This window comes from Oratosquilla oratoria, chromosome 18 (assembly GCF_046742065.1).
Source record: "Oratosquilla oratoria isolate Oo_2021 chromosome 18, ASM4674206v1, whole genome shotgun sequence".
Taxonomy (NCBI): domain Eukaryota; kingdom Metazoa; phylum Arthropoda; class Malacostraca; order Stomatopoda; family Squillidae; genus Oratosquilla; species Oratosquilla oratoria.
In genome coordinates this window covers 8,718,717-8,738,423 of record NC_134794.1, presented here as the reverse complement: position 1 = coordinate 8,738,423, position 19,707 = coordinate 8,718,717, and the positions used below count along the sequence as shown (strand labels likewise).

At 39.4% G+C, this 19,707-nt stretch overlaps 2 protein-coding genes across 3 annotated transcripts in view; both read right to left on the bottom strand.

Annotated features, from left to right (window-relative positions):
- The window catches only part of SWIP (strumpellin and WASH-interacting protein), a 49,764-nt gene extending 36,033 nt beyond the window's left edge, over positions 1-13,731 (bottom strand). The window contains exons 1-8 of the mRNA XM_076201506.1: positions 13,595-13,731; positions 10,476-10,615; positions 8,733-8,898; positions 6,436-6,638; positions 5,973-6,197; positions 4,888-4,989; positions 1,836-1,979; positions 978-1,163 (exon numbers count right to left, since the gene is read on the bottom strand). Coding sequence (XP_076057621.1) covers positions 978-1,163; positions 1,836-1,979; positions 4,888-4,989; positions 5,973-6,197; positions 6,436-6,638; positions 8,733-8,898; positions 10,476-10,615; positions 13,595-13,649 — 1,221 coding nt within the window. The 5' untranslated portion in view covers positions 13,650-13,731. The remainder of the gene's footprint in view (positions 1-977; positions 1,164-1,835; positions 1,980-4,887; positions 4,990-5,972; positions 6,198-6,435; positions 6,639-8,732; positions 8,899-10,475; positions 10,616-13,594) is intronic.
- Positions 13,732-16,934: 3,203 nt separating this feature from the next.
- Positions 16,935-19,707, bottom strand: part of LOC143034896 (uncharacterized) — a 25,241-nt gene continuing 22,468 nt past the window's right edge. For both annotated transcript variants that reach the window (XM_076201240.1, XM_076201239.1), the window contains exon 2: positions 16,935-18,244. In XM_076201240.1, the coding sequence (XP_076057355.1) occupies positions 17,529-18,244 (716 nt within the window). In that variant the 3' untranslated portion in view covers positions 16,935-17,528. The remainder of the gene's footprint in view (positions 18,245-19,707) is intronic.

Here is a 19,707-nt window from a genome sequence, read left to right as displayed (position 1 = left end):
CCTAAACCCACACTGTTCCTCACCAATTACTCCCTTTGTTCCTCTCCTAATCTCCTCAATCAAAACCCTCCCATAAGCCTTCCCAACTACACTCAAGTAACTGATCCCTCTGAAACTTAATAATACACTCTGCAATATATGTGTGCACTTATTTTACACACCTATATTTACACATTGGGGTGAAAGCAATTTGAGGTGACTGAAGAAGATAAATGGAGAATCCCTGATAGACATGTGTGCTCAAAGGGGCATGACTGCTGATGCCATGTGATTCACCATAGTCTTGGATCACATGTTGGACGAGTGATCGATAGCTATTTCCCTCTCGGAAGAGAGCTCATAAGTCTTATATGACTGATCAATGGGTAATGTTGTGTTTCAAGAAGAATGGATACCCAAATATACATGAAAGCATGACAACAATGATGCAAAAATTATAACTGATCAAAAGCCAATTTCTTTTTCATATTATGGCATACTGAGTAAGTTTGGTTTATGGTTTAACGTCACAAACTCTTCCCATCAGAAGGCTAGGATGGTGTCCTTTACAGAGGACTTTGTAGCATGGAATTTAATAAACCATGCCCTTGGTTCAACTTCACCGGTGGCAGGATTCAAACTGCCATCCCCTTGACCTTCGCCGCGAGTAACAACGTCCTAACCTGCCCAGCCAGCAAGCTTCCCATACTGAATAAGTAACTTGTTCTAGACTCAAAGCAGAGTACTCAGCCACATTTTTGTAGCTCATCCTCTTCAAACAGTCCTAAATATTCTACATACATATACATTCTATATATTCTAATTTTTATATTCTTTTTAATACATTCTAATACATTTAATACATTCATTTAATACATCCTTTTTAGTACATTTTAATACATTCTATATATTCTAATTTTTATTCTAATAATATCACATTTATTTGCTTTCCCAATTAAATATATTTTGAATTATATAAATAAGTTAAAAAAACTTACCTGAAGATTGTAATTTTGAGCTTCCTTTGAAATCCCTGCCACCTTTTGTGCCAAGTAATTAACTCTGTGATTGAGGTGGGCATCTATTGTCTTCTTGTCAATTATATGGTTCAGCGAAGGAACAGTAGATACGATATAACGTTCCCCTAGCCATACACACATGCCAGCTAGAGTAACACATGGGATCTGAAAAGCAAATTATAGTTAATGCTTCAAAACATTCACTTCACCATGTACAAACCAGGATACATATATACATACATGCATATACCAAAGGCTTTATTCCCCCTTATAAGGGAGGTAGCCAAAAAATAAAGGCATAAAATCCACTCTCACCCATTCCACCCCCCACATACTCCACTCCCACCCTCTTATTTTGGCTCCTTCTGGATGATGGGTCATCCCTGCATCTTCCCCACTGCCCTGGGTCAGAAGCAGTGTCACAAGACACAGCACATCCATAGCAAGGCTGCTTTATTAAATCAGCAACCCCCCTCCACCCCCTCATGCAGAAATGGAGAAGACGGGGAGAAATCCCTTAAGGCTGCATCAAATTATACTCAATATTAAGCAATCATGCCGAATGTTTTCAAAGAATTCCAAATACAATCTCCATTTTTTTTTTTTTTTTCATGAACAGTAGTAGGTGCTCCAAAAAAGTAACACTGTAAAAAGAGACACTGGAAAGGATTATCTCCTGACTACTTGTTCCTAAACCCCATTAACACCCTCACCTTAATTAAGGGACCAATGATGGGTATCTGATAGTGGACATCAAAGTAACATCTCCCTGCTGCTCCTGTTCAAAACTTTCACATAGACATTCTCACAACTCAAAAACCAGACTTTTTTTCTTACCTTTTTGTATAGATTCAGAAGTCCCTTGAAGATCTTCTTGTCAGCACTGTTAAAAAGGGCATGATGAAGAAGCACAAGGGCTGTTAGTCCAACAACATGAATCTGGTAATCACACCACCAGCTCTCACTTGCACTTTGTTCAATCTGTAAAATAAGAGTTTAGGCTGAATAACAGAACTACAAAGTGGCTCCAGCACAGATTAATGGAGCACAATACATACATACATATACATATACCAAAGGCTTTTCCCCCTTATAAGGGAGGTAGCCAAAAAACAAAGGCATATAGACCATTCCCACCCATTCCATCCCTATCACACTCCATTCCCCTCCACCCTCCTCTCTCCCTCTTATCTTGGCACCTCCTGGATGACGGGTCATCCCTGCATCTTGTCCACTGCCCTGGGTCAGGAGCAGTGTTGCAAGAGCACAATAGCATGTGTTAAATGGGTCTTATCTAACCACTTCAGTACAAGTTAAATTCTTGCATGCAGCATCGGCTGCCATATGTATGATTCATCACACTACTCGCATTATAAAATATAAAGTCACTGCTGTATTACTCATTCTCTTTTACTCTGAGTAACAATAAACTCGCTGTGTATGTGCTGTGTCTTGCAACACTGCCTCTGACCCAGGGCAGTGGACAAGGTGCAGGGATGACCCGTCATCCAGTGGGTGCTAAGATAAGAGGGAGGGTGGAGGGTGGAGGGGGGTGGAGTGTGTTTAGGGATGGAATGGGTGGGAATGGTTTTATGCCTTTTTCTTTTTGGCTACCTTCCTTGTATATGTATGTAATAATAAACACAGAAAACATGATCAAATCACTTCACAGAAGCTGGGGGTAACTCATGTAAAACTACAAAATATATATATATATATATATAATTAAGACACCGACACTGGCATCCTTATGTACCCACTCACGCCTCATGACGCCTATGTAGCCATCATTGTACCGAAGTGGTTAACGTAGGTGTGTGGTCTCATTTGGCCACTCCCCATATAAGGTCAGAAGTCCTATAGTGTAACAAATATATGTAAGTATTTACCTAATTGCACTATACAAGAAAAGAGCAAGGCTCACTGGATCTTGTCTCTTATTCTCAAATTATTATATCTAGCTTCCAATTCATGTATGGTTCCAACCAAGGCTACATTTCCTTATTCTCAAATTATCATACTTAGATTTAAATTCATGCATTGTTCAAGCTTAGGCTATATCACTTCCTAAGCTATTCCATGTATTTATGCATCTGTATGGAAAACTGTATTTCTTCAAATCCTTTAGACATTTAGACTTTCTTAATTTGTTCTCGTGACCTCTTAAAACCCTCCCATTCCTTTGTTTTTCACTTTTCTCATAATCTTTGCATTATCTGCTACATGTTAGTATAACTTGTTGTACTTTCCATCATATTTCTAATATAAATTGCTATATCTATCTATACTCTCTGGCTGAGCGGGTTAGGGCATTGTTACTTGTGGCGAAGGTCGAGGTGAGGGCTGTTCGAATCCTGCCACCAGCGAAGTTGAACCAAGGGCATGGTTCATTAAATTCCACGCTACAAAGCCATCTGTGAGGGGCACCGTCCTAGCCTCCCGATAGGGGGGAGTGTGTGACGTTAAACCATATCATCATCTATACTCCAAGGGCTTTTTCCCACGTATACGGGAGGTAGCCAAGACCTGTTCCACTCCCACCCACCACCCTTTCCTCCCTCTCATCTTAGCTCCTCATGGATGATGGGTCATTCCTGCATCCCACCCACTACCCTAAAATAAGAAACATAATAGACACTAGCACCAAACCTTGTGCATCTTCAATGGTCACTGATCTCCATCCTGTCATCTTATCCTTTTCTACTATTCTTATGTACCTGTTCTGGAACCTCCATCAAGAGGTGCAGCCCTGAGGGGCTGACACTCAATCTTTGGACTGGAGCCAAGCTCTATTAACTTCAACCGTTCAATGGTTGTATATGGATGATGTTGTGATTGCATGAGGAGGAATGGGCAGGGGGGTGGGGGGGGGGTAGTATGTGTGAGTAAATTTTGACGCAGCCCGAAGGGATTTCTCCCCGTCCTCTCCTTATATGCAAGGGGGGACGGAGAGGGGGGGTCGCCGATTAAATGAAGCGGCCTTGCTGTGGATGTGCTGTGTCTTGCGACACTGCTTCTGACCCAGGGCGGTGGGCAGGGTGCAGGGATGACCCGTCATCCAGGAGGTGCTCAGATGAGGGGGAGGGTGGGAGGGGTGTGGAGTGTATTTAGGGATGGAATGGGTGGGAGTGTTTTTATGCCTTTCCCTTTTTGGCTACCTCCCTTGAAAGGGGGAAAAAGCCTTGGTATATGTATGTATGTATTTCTTACACTTTTTCACACATGGGGAGCTGACAACTGGTGACTGATTTCCTCTGCCTACCACTTTCAGTTGATGATATAGAAACAGTCCCACACTCACACAACACAGGCAGCAGTCCAAAGTTTCTTACCAGAGAAATCTGTGGGAGGTTCTAGGAACCACTCTCAGCCATTTTGGTGCCACATTTAGTGAAACTCAGGGCAACAAAAGATTAATTGATTGTACCTGCCCTTCACAAATTCTTTCATACATTATATCTCAATCCTTAATAGGCCCCTGTTTCCACATAAGACAGCTGTGATGTACTTTATCAAAAGACTTCTCCACATCAAGGTATACACAGTACACCCAACCTTCCCTCTCATAGTGTATTAATCATTCTACAGCAAAAACTTAATAATTAGGTTCAACACACATGACCTTTCAAGTCTAAAGCTAAAAGGATTGTCTGTCAAAATCTTCGTCTTTTCAAGATAGTTGACCCATCAATCTTTCACAATCCTTTCACATAGTTTCACTATGATCTTCATCAGACATCATCGGTCAACATCTTCGGATGTAACAACTGATCAATACTGATGTTCTTTTGTATTAAAAATCATGATATAACTAAACAAAACATCAGTCACAGCATCAAAATAAAGACAAAAAAAAAAGGAAAACATATATAAACATTGCAGTGCTTACCTGACCACACCAACCGTGAAGGACAGTCATCATTTCTTCTCGTAGGGAGCCATTACGCATGACTTCAACATCCTTTGTATCAAACCTCTGATTCATGACGGTCTAAAAATTATTGAAAAGAAATATAATATTAGAAACCCTAACACACTCATTTACTTCATCCAGTCACATTACAGACCAAAATATACCTAATTTAGTTACAAATGCATTTTTCATAATTTATTTATTTATTATAATTTTTTTAGAGAACTTAGTCACCCTTCTCATATCCATCTCCTGATTTTCCTAGTTCTATATGAACCTTCCTACACATGAAACCTGGTTTCTCATATATTGTTAAAAGACATCTATGAGTTTGCGTTTCAGTACATAAAAAAAAAAAGGTGCATGACAGAAAATTATGAAAATAATAAGAATTTTTTTTTTAGAAGAAAGTGAAAAGAGAGTGGGGGCGAGCCATGTAGACAGGAAAAAGTAAAGGGTGCAAACTGCCAGTTGCTCATGTAAGTGAAGGTGATAAAAGGAAGACGATTAGAGTATTTCTGGGATTTGTTGAATAGGGGGGTTCTAGAAGGTCTGATAGTGGTACTGGGAGATATTGGGAAAAATGACACAGCTATAAGAGAAAATGAAATACAAAGAGCTTTAAAAGTTATGAAAACTGGGAAGGCACCTGGGTTAGATGAGTGTCATGTGGAGTGTCTGATGAAGTGGGAAGTGTATTAAAGGTCGTCAAAAGTTTTTACAGAAGTAGAGCTTGTGTTAGGGTAGAGAATAGAGTGAATGGTTTGCAATGGCAGCGTGCTGTTCTAGGGTTGTGTCATGTCACCATGGTTGTTCAATGTATATATAGATGGGGTGATATGGGAGGTAGAGGTGAGGGTGATGGGTGGAGGTTTGAAGCTGGAAAGTGGGAGATGAGCCAGTTGGAGGTGAGGTAGTGTCTACTTGTGGTGAAGCAGCATCAGACACAATGAGGCAATGTTAATGTCTCCATGTCTTACTCAATGCTTTGCTGGAGAAGCTGCAAGTAAGCTGAACATTGCATTTCCTCATACAAGTTCATTAACACATTAATTCCTTACCTGGAACATATTAGAATGCATAACAGTTCCTTCAATATCACTAAGCAGCTTTTCAACAGGCTTTATCTGCTTGGATTCCAGCTGAAACCTCTGTGGTTCCATGGCAACTTGTCTGATGAATCTTCGATATGCGCCCCAGTGTTCATGTAGGATGGAGTTATTGGCTACCAATTCATCCAATGTGATGAGGGTGCCAAGAAGAAAGCCCAGCTGACTGTATACCACCTGTAAGAAAAATCACTTCTTGTGACCAAAATGAAAATATGTTTCAAGGATGGGAAAATTTTGTGATCCTTTTGTGATCAAATTATTTGATTTTTCACAAAATCAAAAATCTAATGCAAAATCCATACACAAAGTACAATGCAAATAGATAAACATATAAATCATTCAGGAATGCATCATCCATAGTAATTCTGTGTCCAGGATCAAGAGAGAGAATATATTACCACATATTCCATACCTGTAAGTTTACACCAGACACATCCAACACAACTTGTGACTTTCTGTCTGGTGAGTAAAGAACCCCAAGTTGTCTAACGACATTGAGACTCACAGCTACCACCCGTCGAACATAACAAGCAATGCGATGAAGCGTGGGCAGCATCCGAGCCAAACATGCTTGAGATTCCCCACACATCTCTCCTGATTCTCCAGATTCCTCCACTGCAATAGAGAAAACATGAACGAAAAAGGATTTCAAATACTGGTTACAGTCACAGTAACAACAGACATATACTATAATTAGAACATCAGACATACATCCACAACATCAACAGACATATACTATAATTAGAACATCAGACATAGATCCACAACATCAACAGACATATACTATAATTAGAACATCAGACCATACATCCATGACATCAACAAGAAATGGCTCATAAACAGTACAGAGTAATACCAAACAACCAAATTTCTGGAGCTAAAAAACTGTACAACAGATCTCAAATGAAGCAATACTCTCACCTAAATTATTCAACCTCTTCACAAGTGACTTCCTAACACCAGATCCAGAACACAACACCAAAGTGTTCACCTACACAGAAGATCTGGCAATAATAACCCAGCAAAGCAACTAAGAACATCCAAGCTTACTTAGACAACCTAGATCATTGGCTTAGAAATAATAAAATGGAAGGCTCCCTTTAGAAACCATCAGTAACTTTGCTCAACATACATACATACATACATATACCAAGGCTTTTTCCCCCTTCCAAGGGAGGTAGCCAAAAAGGGAAAGGCATAAAAACACTCCCACCCATTTCATCCCTAAACACACTCCACACCCCTCCCACCCTCCCTCTCATCTGAGCACCTCCTGGATGACGGGTCATCCCTGCACCCTGCCCACTGCCCTGGGTCAGAAGCAGTGTCACAAGACACAGCACACATCCACAGCAAGGCCGCTTCATTTAATCGGCGACCCCCCCTCTCCGTCCCCCCTTGCATATAAGGAGAGGACGGGGAGAAATCCCTTCGGGCCGCGTCAAAATTTACTCACACACACCACCCCACCCCCCACCACCCCGCCCATTCCTCCTCATGCAATCACATCATCATCCATATACAACCATTCTCCACTCACCTCTGTCTTCCGTCCTCTCCCTTCCTTCCTCAACAGACATTCCCCTCTTCCCCAAAGCCCCCTTCACCCCATCCATCCACCTCATCCTAGGACGTCCCCTCATGTTCACTCCCTCCACATCTGCCTTCCATACCTCTTTTACTAGTCTTTCTTCACTCATTCTTTCCATGTGTCCAAACCATCCTAATATTCTTTCATTAACCCTATCTCCCAAATCCTTTTTCACCCCTGTTCTCCTCCTCACCTCCTCATTTCTCACTCTATCCAGCCTAGTAACCCCCACCATACTTCTCAGACATCTCATCTCAAACACATTCAAACTCCTTCTCTCTTCTTCTCTTATGTTCCACGTTTCTGCCCCATACAGTGCTGTTGGCACAATCACTCCTTCATACAGTCTCCTCTTCGCATCCATTCCCAAATGTCTATTCCTCATTACACTCTTTAATCCACCAAGGCATTTACTCGCTTCTCTCAATCTACATTCTACCTCCACCTTCACTCCAACTTTGCTCAACACAATAATAAATATACTAAAATCAGAGGCATGCACAGGCTTTGGACAACAGAAGGAGGACTAATCACAGTCTACAAACACCTCTTGAGAACCACACTCGGCTACACTTCCACAGCATGGTTCCCAACAATCAAGGAAACAATGATAGACATCCTACAAGTCCATCTTATTGGAAAACATGCATACACAGCTTGGAGCAGAGGCAATGTAGCAAGATACAGCACCTCTATGGCAGGGCCCAACAGCCATTATACATTATGGCAATCCACCCCTTTCATCCACTTGTTAAAAAAAAAAAAAAGACAACCCTTTGAACCACATAATTTCTTCATCCATTTAAAACCACTCACCTTTCATTCTTATCTTTTCCTTGTTTAAAACATTCCTCTTGTATCCACCTATCTATGCATGTACCAAAGATTTCTTTCCCCTTATAAGGGAGTTAGCCAGCCATGGTATACACCCACCCCTACCCATACCACATCTGTCAGCCATTGGTTTTTGATCTCCTACTTACCTCCTAATGTCCCACTCTATCCATCCTCTTAAACTCCCCATACTTCTCAAACACTTCATCTCAAAACATTTTAACTTCTCCTTTCCGACTTCCTAAAACCCTCCACCTAAATACTTTTAGAATATTAGTACTGACCTCCTTCTCCATAATATATGATTGGTGGGTACAAATCATTCCTGGCTTCCTTCAGAAGAAAATCAATTTCAGAGCACAGAGCACCCAAAGCCAGCACCACTTTATTCACACGCTTGTTGTCGCTCCTTACCAGTGTGAAGAGTTCCGTTTGTTCAAAAGGTTCCAACTGTGGAAAAAATTAGTGAAATATGAGTGACATGGCATAGTAACTGATACATACTACAGTACATATACCAAGGGCTTTTTCCCCCTTACAAGGGTGGTAGCCAAAGTCAAAGGCATACATCCACCCATTTCATCCCAAACACTCCACTTCCATCCACCACCCCTCCCAGCTCTCCCCGAACGATGTACCACCCACGCACTCCAGCCACCACCCCAGGCCAGAAGCAACAGATATAGTGTGTAAGTTGGACTTGGTCAAATTCAATCAATCCATTGCCCCTGAACTCTTGCAGGAAACCCACAGCTCCCAAGTAATTGGCAACAGCCCCCAGATTGACCCCTAAGTCACTCAAAAAATATCGGGTTGTTGTGTGAATATGACTAAGGCTGGGCAATCCCACTCTCATCCTACATAAACAACAACACAACATTTCTTTCTTGAATGACTTGGAGCTGTGGGTCTTCTGCAAGAGATCTGGGACAAGAGAATGATTAACGGATCAATCCGTCATCTCTGTTATCCCCTGCAGGAGACCTGCAATCCTGAGGTACCTGGCCATAGCCACTGGACTGACCTGAAAGTCACTTCTCGTAAAATTCTATATTACTGTTCATACTATGCCCTATATGGTCAAGATTTAAGTAACTATTGTGACACCCCTACAGACCTGAGTCTGGCAGCATTCTTTCACTCAAAAAAAAAAAAAAAAAAAAAAAAAAAAAAATAAAATAGAAAAATCAAAAAAAAAAAAAAAAAATCTGCTACCTATCATCTCTTCAGCACAATATTGTCCCCCAAGGATAGAAGCTCTGGTTATTTCCAGTATTCTTCTAATACTATATGTATTGCATGTGTGTGTTGGACAGTGTAAAGTGACATGTTTGGTGTATTTTGTATGGTGAGTGTATCTGGGGCATATGACATTTGTTACTAAATTGATTCAGTATTGGTACTGTTTTAGGGCTCTTTCACTTGATGTCTCTCCATCAGTTCAAATGCATCCTTCCAGACACAGCTGATACTACAATAGTGGCGGCACAGTCAGATCTGTGCACCACTATAATGCCATCACGTAAAGGGACCTATAGTGCTGGTTAGAGTAGTTTTTGTGTGTATTGGGAAGATTTTCTCTTCTGGGTTTATACTCTGAGATGCTTGACTTCATCTGATTGAATGATATGGCTTTTGAAGTCACTTTCCAGAGTTAATGACAATCCACAGGGGTATCCCCAGTTAGGGTACTGAAATGTGATGATTTTGTCCCTGGGAGGCATGAGGATGTCTCTGGTTCAATGGTTCTTAACCTTTTTCAGTGCCCTTAGTACCCCTTGATATCTCAGAAATAATTCTCGTACCCCCATCCAATACAAATACAATGCAAACATACGAAAAGGATTAGTGATACAAACCTTGCACTGGCTATCATGTCTTGTACCCCCAAGTTCAGGGTTTTGTACCCCTAGTTATGATCTACTGCTCTTGTTCTTGGACATGAGCACCACCATATGAAACTGTCTCCAGTTGTCTCTGAGGAACAAATCATTATCTTTCAGATTCTTCACAACTTCTCAGCTTACTTGAACCATAATAGGATCAGCAAATGGATCCCATGCTGGAGCTGGATGTGGGCCAAGGGCTTCAATTATGTTGGCGAGTTGATCTCCATGTTCCTCGACTATGCTCCCAAACCTCTTCAATTCTTTCTCTCCAACAGCCTCTGTATAAATAAAGAAAAATTTAGGTCAACTCTATTTCTGTATCTCAGTCTCCTCGCCAGCTCCAGACCTCCCGTATCTGTTGATGGTGATGTGTTGCTGAAAGGTGAGTGCAGATATTTAATCTTACTGGACAACAAAACATTGTTTTTTTCTTACTACTGTCAAACACATGTTTTCTGTTATGCAGGTACCCTCTGACTAACATATCCACCTTCATTTTTTTCAACATACCATTACCCTTAATATGGGAGAAAGAAATCCTTACCCCTTCGATTCCCAGTCATCCCTCTCACTTCTTAGCATTTTAAATATGAAGAAACTGTACCACATTACTTCCCTAGCAGTAGCAGTAGCAGTGGTGGTGGTAGTAGTGGTAGTAGCTGTGGTGGTAATAGTAGCAGTAACAATAATATTCATTGCCTAGAGTTTTACTCATAGTGTTAGGAAACCAACCCTAACCCCACAAAACAAGACCATGTGGAGGTTTAGGTAATTATGAGTTATATTGATAAAGTGTGGTGACAGAAGACCTTTCAATCCATAACAATACTGGAAAAAAAATATATATATATATAAATATATATATATATATATTCATTTGTCTTGGCCAAAAGCTATACCATTCAATAACAATGTGGTTGGTATCATTTTTACCACCTATTTCTAGGTTACACATACATCCCATTGAGGTAGCCAAAGTCAAAAGGCTTATACCCACTCCCATCCATTTCATTCCCACCCACCACCCTTTCCTCCCTCTCATCTTAGCTCCTCATGGATGATGGGTCATCCCTGTATCCAGCCCACTGCCCTGAGTCAGAAGCAATGCAGGAAGATACAGCACATCCACAGCAAGGCCGCTTCATTAATCGGTGACCCCTCCTCCATCTCATGCAGGAAAATAGATGGGGAGAAATCATTTTGGGGTGCATCAAAATATCATTCATACATAACCACTCCCTAATACATTGCTAAAAATTAAAATCTTAAAGGCTTGTATTAAATTCCCACTGTGTCTCAACCTTTTTTGAGATAATAGGTTCAAATGTTTTAAGTAGTTTTCACTTTTCTGTTTCTTATTTTTGGTACGAGTTTTGTGGTTCACCAATGCACTCTTTCCAATGTTTTTAATAAAATCTGGAGACCAAACAGAAACAAGTATGTAAGGACTAGTGATATATATCTTTGGATGAAAACAATTGTACTTTTGAAGTCAAATGAGTATCCCATTTGTTTACTGAGACAAATACTTTTACGTTTATCAATAATTTTACACTTGAATTACACTTTCAATGGCCACTTTTGAGACTACTGTTTTAGTCTAAATCTCCCTAAGTTTTCAATTGATTTCAATGATCATTGGCTATTTTACATAAGTTAGTATCATCAGCGAATATGGAGACTGTAGATTTAAGTCTAAAGTTGTCATTGATATATACTGTGAACAGAAGTGGCTCTAGAATGGAACCCTGAGAAACTCCACTCATAACATCTTTCCAAATAGAAGTTTTACCATTCAGAACAACTCCATGCTTCCAAATGTTCACCCAGTTTCTGATCCAGATTATCAAGTTAACTCTCATTCCATGAGTGTCAAGTTTAATTAGCAGTCTCTCATGAATGACAGTACCAAAAGTTTTTTCTAAGTCTACAATCAGTGCTTCTCAATGTGGGGTGTACACCCCAGAGGTGGGCAATTAATTTTTTTTTTCTTTTCATTGATGCCTTGTTCTTTTGAAGTAGTCTTAAACCAAAGTTTTATGCTTTTTCAGCTAAAGGGGGAGTTTATTTTTCAAATTATAAGAATTGTATACCACATTGGGGGACATCAGTGATTAGGTGGAACATGGCCAAGAAAAAAGGTTGAGAACCACTGGCTCCTAATATATCAAATTATCATGCAGATTCTGCAGCCACAAATGACTATACTCATTCTGACATATGACTGATGTATCGAGTCACTATGTAATGTGTACATGCATCACCTCATGTGTGGTAACACAAACACTTTTTTCAGTTCACATTCAAAAGAAATTAATGGTGAATAATATCAAACTTCAGTTATAAATTCTTAGCTTCCTCACTTGTCTATTATACAGATTACAAAACCCTTTTTCACTTGTTTCATGATCTACGATAACTAAAAACTTCATTGGTATGGTCCAACAACTTAAGGAATCAAAAGAAACAAAGGCAAATAATAATTAATTACATTAATTATCATATTTACCTTAACTTCCATGTGGTATAATTCATATTTCAGCTCCACAACTTGCCACTAGGTTAAATGCACGCAATCATTACTATAATATAGTCTATAGCTAAAAGTACGTACACACTCATGAATATCCTATAAAATTCTATGATAGGCTCAATAACAGAATAACTAGAACCTTAAATATGTAACAATTCATCTTCCAATTGCATTAATTTTGCCTCTCTCTCTTACTCAAACTCACTGGCTGCCCCATTTTGCTGGCAACATTCAAACATTGTTAGGCCTAATTGCTCATAAGATAAGGACTGGTTCCATTATAAATACCAACATCAAAGAGAGAGGCTATTGTTATATCTTATTTCTGGATCATGTAAATTAAATGAGGAAAACCTCGAATGTATTCATATTTTCTTGTCTCCAAGACCTGAACTCTGAAGCCAAGCAAGTACCACAGAAAGTATCCAGTTACTACTTTGTTGTCTACACTTTCTAGGCAAACCATTCACTTTATTCACCTATTAGCATCATAGAAATAATAAGACATACACCTCTTCTCTCTGACACGAAAAAATATGGCATTCATAGAGTATAAGTCCCACCAGTAAAAAAAAATATTAGACTCAAGTCTTAGATATGAGGCTGAACGGAAGGCGGTGTTACATGTTCATCTTGTCACCATACATTGTCACATTAAGTATTCATTACCTTTTATCATTGTTTACTTAAAAGGGTTAATTTCTGTGATAATGCTCAAACTTACTGTGGCTGTCTTCTTCGTAGTCAACCCCTACCGTCATCCTCCAGTCTTGTGACATGACATACGCCCCAATGTTTACATCGTTCACTACCCGTTTATCAGGTGAGCCGATCAAACCTGACAAGTATTTCCCGAATTGATAATTTATTTCGGTTTATCTTCAACAATCTTATAGTTCCAAAAGCCTATACATCAATTTCAAAATATATATACTACTACAATAACTTGAAAAATAACTGTTCATATTTGTATAGATAAAATCAGCACCCATAATTATGAGTTTACTAGGTGGTACTTTTTACGAATCGTGTTTTGTAGAATCGATCTATCGTAAACAATAACCAAAACTGTCCTATGCAACAGGTCGATTCATTTGAATAGTTATTTTTTCCTAGCTGATGAAAGCAGATTATGCAAAAAGTATCCTCATGTCTTCTTTAAGATACACAACTATGATATGCAGCCATAAGGGGCACAGACTGAATTAATTACTTATAAAATTGAATGACATCCATACAGACTAGAGAAGCGCTGGTTATTGCGAAAATCGTCGTCGTAGCAACAGGGTTAAATTAGTATTGGAGTTACATACATATACCAAAGGCTTTTTCCCCCTTACATGGAAGGTTGCCAAAAAGAAAAATGCATAGAAACCACTCCCAACCATTCCATCCCCTACATACTCCACTCCCATCCTCCCTCTTCCCTCCCTCACACCTTGGCACCTCCTGGATGACGGGTCATCCCTGCAACCTGTCCATTGCCTTGGGTCAGAAGTAGTGTCCGAAGACACAGCACATCCGCAGCCAGTCCGCTTCATTAATTCGGCGATCCCCCCCCCCCCTCTCTCTCTCTCTCTCCGTCCCCTCATGCAGAAAAGGAGAAAACGGGGAGAAATCCCTTCGGGCTACGTCAATTTATTTCTCATACATACTCCCTCACCCCCATCCCCCACCCCCCATGCATCATAGCATCAGCCATACACAACCTTTATCGCCTATTATATTGTGATTTTTCGGAGTAAATAAAAAAAAAATCTCTAATTTCTGATACTGGCAATGGATGAAGGGAAAACGTACCATTCTGTTAGAGGAAGAAGAAAAACCGGAGTAATATGTTACACTTTGTTACCTAATGCCAGAGACTAAAAATTAAAATTATAATCTCCAATAAGCGACCATTGGTGCATTTCGTTAGCAAAAACTACCGTTTCTGTCTTCGGGGACGATACCACGTCGAAGAGGTGGAGCCGTTGAGCTAATAGTAGAGAGGTTTGGAATGGGTAGGATAACTACGTATGGCTACTAGCAGTTAAAAGTGCCAAAAAAAAATACTTTTCACTTCATTTATTTGTTCATTTATCTATTTGTTTCGATGTCTTTAATACTAAATGCTTTCGCATAATCATGGTATATCGCCGGAATTATTTCGTATTACATCAGAGACTAATGTGAAACTCGTTTTACCTCCAGCATAATTCGTGTACGTCATTTCTGGATACATGGATGTTGCAAGCTTCCCTAATGTTGATCCTATTTGTAGGATTTGTCTCCACATAAGACAACCCTCGATGGAGAAGAGGACGAAGGGGAAGCTCGCAGAATTCATTGCTGCTGGGGCAAATTGATCAAACCTGTCGAGATTCGTTTGGAATGGGAAGGGTGGAGGCATGGAAGTTTGCTCGGAGAGGCCGTGAGGACTGGTGCCAGCGTGCGAGTGAGGCTACGCGTTTCCTGGTGTACGAGTATGTCCCTAATTGATGATGATGATATTTATTTGTTCATATTTTACTTATCAATTTGTTTATTCACTTATCTATTCCTTCGTTTGCTTACTTATTCGTTTACCTATTATGTGCGTGTTTATATATATATATATATATATATATATAATATATATATATATATATATATATATATATATATATATATATATATATATTTTTAGCGGGTGGAGATTAGTCTCCAGTCAAAAAAGAATATTGCGTAACTGGTCCTTAGAGGTAATCATCGACACTACTTCAATGAACCCCATATATTTCGCTCCGGCTAAGACCAGACAATTTTGATGTAGGTGATGGCTGGACCCTAGCTTGAGGAGAGATTCTGTAGGTCGAGGCCCCACTCTTGATCGGAGTGAGACTCTTCCATTGAATAACATCGTTCGGCATTAGTCAGAAAAAAAAAATCGAAGATGGGCAGAGAAAGGAACGCGGAAAATAACCTTCAAAATCAAAGACCAAAGAGAGGAGTAAAATCACGATCAGAAAGAAGAATCGTATAATGCAGACCAAAATAAATAAATAGATAAATAAATAATAAATAAATGAATGATAAAAGCTATGCAGAAGGCGTCACTCAATGCTCAGTGAAATTACCCGGAAGGTCAAGCCACAGATGTATGGGGTTCTGTTTTGATCTTGTGGAACTCGTATTTTGCTGTTGCAAGTTATATAAGTGAGACCTCTGGGTAATTGGTGACGTTGTACTGTAGCCGCAATTAGACGATTTTTCCCGCTTTGATTCATAACAGGAAAAAGTACAAAAATATACATTTAAAAACGGGAGTGACTGATGCAGGACGCTCAGTCTGCTCGAACGACTCGACAATGTACACAAGAGCACATTTTAATTCAAATGAATTATGCAAATATGAAAGGAACTAACCCCAGATATGTATATGAATGAATGAATGAAACGAAGAATACATGTCATCGATCACTCAGCAGCACCGCCAGGGTAAGTGAATTCTTTTGCTTACATGCGACCATAGACTAAACAGTTGCCGAAAGTGCTCGGACAGCCGGGGAAAAGTGTTACCATTTTGTTATGTAAGTGTTGAAACCAGCAGTGTAATTGTTAAACTAACTAGCGTGATATGCAGGGAGAATTTTGTGCCAAAGACGAGTAGGATTATCCTCTGGAATAAAAACAAAAAACATGATGGCTCGGCGAGTCATGAATTACAGTTATCGATTACGATAAAATGGATTGAGAGAAAAATTACAGTGAACATGGCATGATATTAGATTCGTTATCCAGTCCGATTCCACCAAACTTTCTTGACACATTATTTTCGACGACATTGATGACGTCATACTTCAACACGTCACTGTCGCACTGCTTCGATGGATACGAATTTGCTCAACACTGTGAGGAAGGAGATGTGATGGAAAGTTAAGAGTAATTTTCTCTTTTAGAAAGTGAAAAGGCTGTCCATGAAGCAGAATTAGAAAATATGTGTTGAGTTTAATTATTATCATTATTTTGCTCTCGGCTTTGCTTGACAATGTCCGAGTTCAAGATTTGCAGGTTACAAATAAAACCAAACTACACCTTTGCTTTTCATTTCTACCCGATTTTATTCCTATTTTACATAAACTGGAATGGATAAAGATCAAAAGTAATTTTCCATTTCAGGTCTAATTTGATGATTTATTATTTTCGAAAAAAATGTCGATATTTATTGAGATACTGCTAATACTGAAAAATATATCAGTTTATCGAATATATGATATACATTTTGGTTGAGGCTGTGTCTCTACAGTAGTGTTTACCAAGTGCTTCTATTCTTGGGGGTATTATCATACTAAAATGGTTTCTTAAAAGTAATTAATGAAAATAATAAATAATAAAGAGTAGGGGGCAGAAAAGTGGGATAGCAGAAGTTGGAAGCTATCAGCAGACTTCTCCGAGTTGTCTCGAGAAAGGAAGAAAAGGAACCCTGATGTTTTCAACTTAACTGGAAATATTTGTACATAACTATAGTTTTAAGTAGTCATACATACACAGGAAAACGTGTTTACTTATTTGAGTATAAAATGGGTGGATACAAAACGCATAATCTTGTCTTCAACTGAACACGCTAATGAAATACACAATACCATATTATATCAGTACACCTCACAGAAAAAAAAAAATAACACCGCCCATATCTTTTAAGAAATATCAGAGTCCAGGTTTTCCGTGTGATCGGAGTAGGAAACGATGGATTGCGGTGAACTGGATGCAGGAGATCCTACTGCAGGCGTCGATGTCGAGGTAGTGTTCTCCTGGGGGGTGGCTGGATTCCAAGGATGCCCGTGACCAGAAGAAGGCGGAGGAGCGTGTCTCAAGATTCGTTCTTCCAGAGAACCAAATTGAGAGACACATGGATGAGGACAACACTGATTCGTGATTCGCGATCGATGAATATCTTGAATCATTCTTATCACTTCCCCTTGGAACAAGAGCGTTTCATTGTCGTCGAATTTCTGTAGAGTGGGTAAGATGCTCTTGAAGAAACTGACATGCCGGTCTTCCGGTTGTTGTAACTTGTGCATAATATACTTTTCCGTGTCTGGAACGCCTGTTCTTGGCCTTTTCATGTTCCCCAGGCTTGATGGTATGGGGCTGACAAATGCCTGGATATGTTTCTTGTTAGAGGGTGAGTTATCGAACAAGTTTTCGCTGTTACCAGTCTCCTCTCTCTCGGTTTCAGTACTGGACACTGTTCCCTTCTTCACGTTATTTTTTAGAAGGAAGTTCATCTGGTCGCTGTATACGTACTTCTTGAAGGATTTCCTTCTATATCCAGAATTCTTCTCTTGAAGCTTCTTCAGGTATTTGTTGTAACGGTCCCTAACGTTGGTCCACTTCATGGAGAGCATCTTACCTGAAAAAAAGAAAACGATAAACATATAAATGAATGAACAAATAGACAAACAAAATGTAAATAAATTTTGTTCACGCTTATTCACAATGTTGTGTTTACGAGTGCAGTTTGGCTTGGATTCTTAATGTAGGGAACATCTTTTCTCTAAGGACAATCATACTTTCATTGATCTATATTAAGGGGTGACGTTCACAAGCGTTTCTATCCTTGTGGGCAATCTCGCGCATTCATATCCTATCGCACCAGTAACAGTCACTTTGCGTAGTGTAGAGATTCGTATTTACCTGAGAAGATTGCAGAGAGGCTCTCTACGTGATCCCGCGCATTTATAATAGATTTATCAAATGCGTGTGTCGGCTTGATCTGTGACTCAGCAACCAACATAACATTTAATTTGATTCATGAGTAATTAGTGATAGGTTCAAGGGCGTGTATTCACCCCAACCAGCTGGTAATTTACCTGTCGTAACTTCACTGCCAGATGGCTCTCCTATATAAAAGACTTTATGAAATTCAGACCATATACCACTGTGTGCAAGCTGATGTCGGGGAATGTGTAGGGTACGTTCCAGAACATTACTTTTGTACGTCATGCATAGAATAACGGTAGCGTCTTAGTCTTGTACCGGTGGCAGAATTATTCAAGTCATTTGATGATCAAAGACAGTATTAAACATAAAATATTAAGTATTTGAAAAATACCTTGTAAAATATGCAATAAATTCTATGCAAACCAAACCGCTAAACCCTTGTAAATAAGAATTGAGCAACATAAGGAAAATGTAAGGGAAGGTAAAAAATATATTGGCACATTTAAACACAGAACAAAATCACATGGTTCATTGGGCCAGCGACAAAACCATTACTTTTTTAGTAACAACATGGTCGTAGAACATTTAATAGAATGCAGCTTGATCCACTCCACTAGGATAACAATGTAGATATACACCATGATTTCTACAAACTGGATAACTAACTTTTGTAAAGAAATAATCAAATTATATAGAATATAATCTGTGCCTATTTGGGGTTGCCAGATGTCTCTTACGGGACATGTCCCATATCTATGGTGATATAGTTTTACATTTTCACTATTCTTAGTTGTAACTTCACAAATATAATTTTTCGCATAGTCTTTTGATGTAAATAACCTAATCGTAACTTCATGATAATAATAAATTTCGTAACAAAGATATAATTTTACTTCCTTCTTGAGGTTCTTGGTTGTAAATTACGTATTTGTACCCTCTATTAGTATATCCTTCCGATACAAAATAATCTGAATACAACGAGGAAACTAGGGTTGGTAAAAGTTTGCACACAACTGACGTATTTCGATGTTTGGTTGCTGAGGAATGTGGCAGTTACCGTTTTGCTCTTCGGCTGCGCTGTGGCTCTGTATTAGTATACTGTCAATAGTGTTGTCACTACTTGCCACGGTCCATTTTTTCAAACTTCAAATT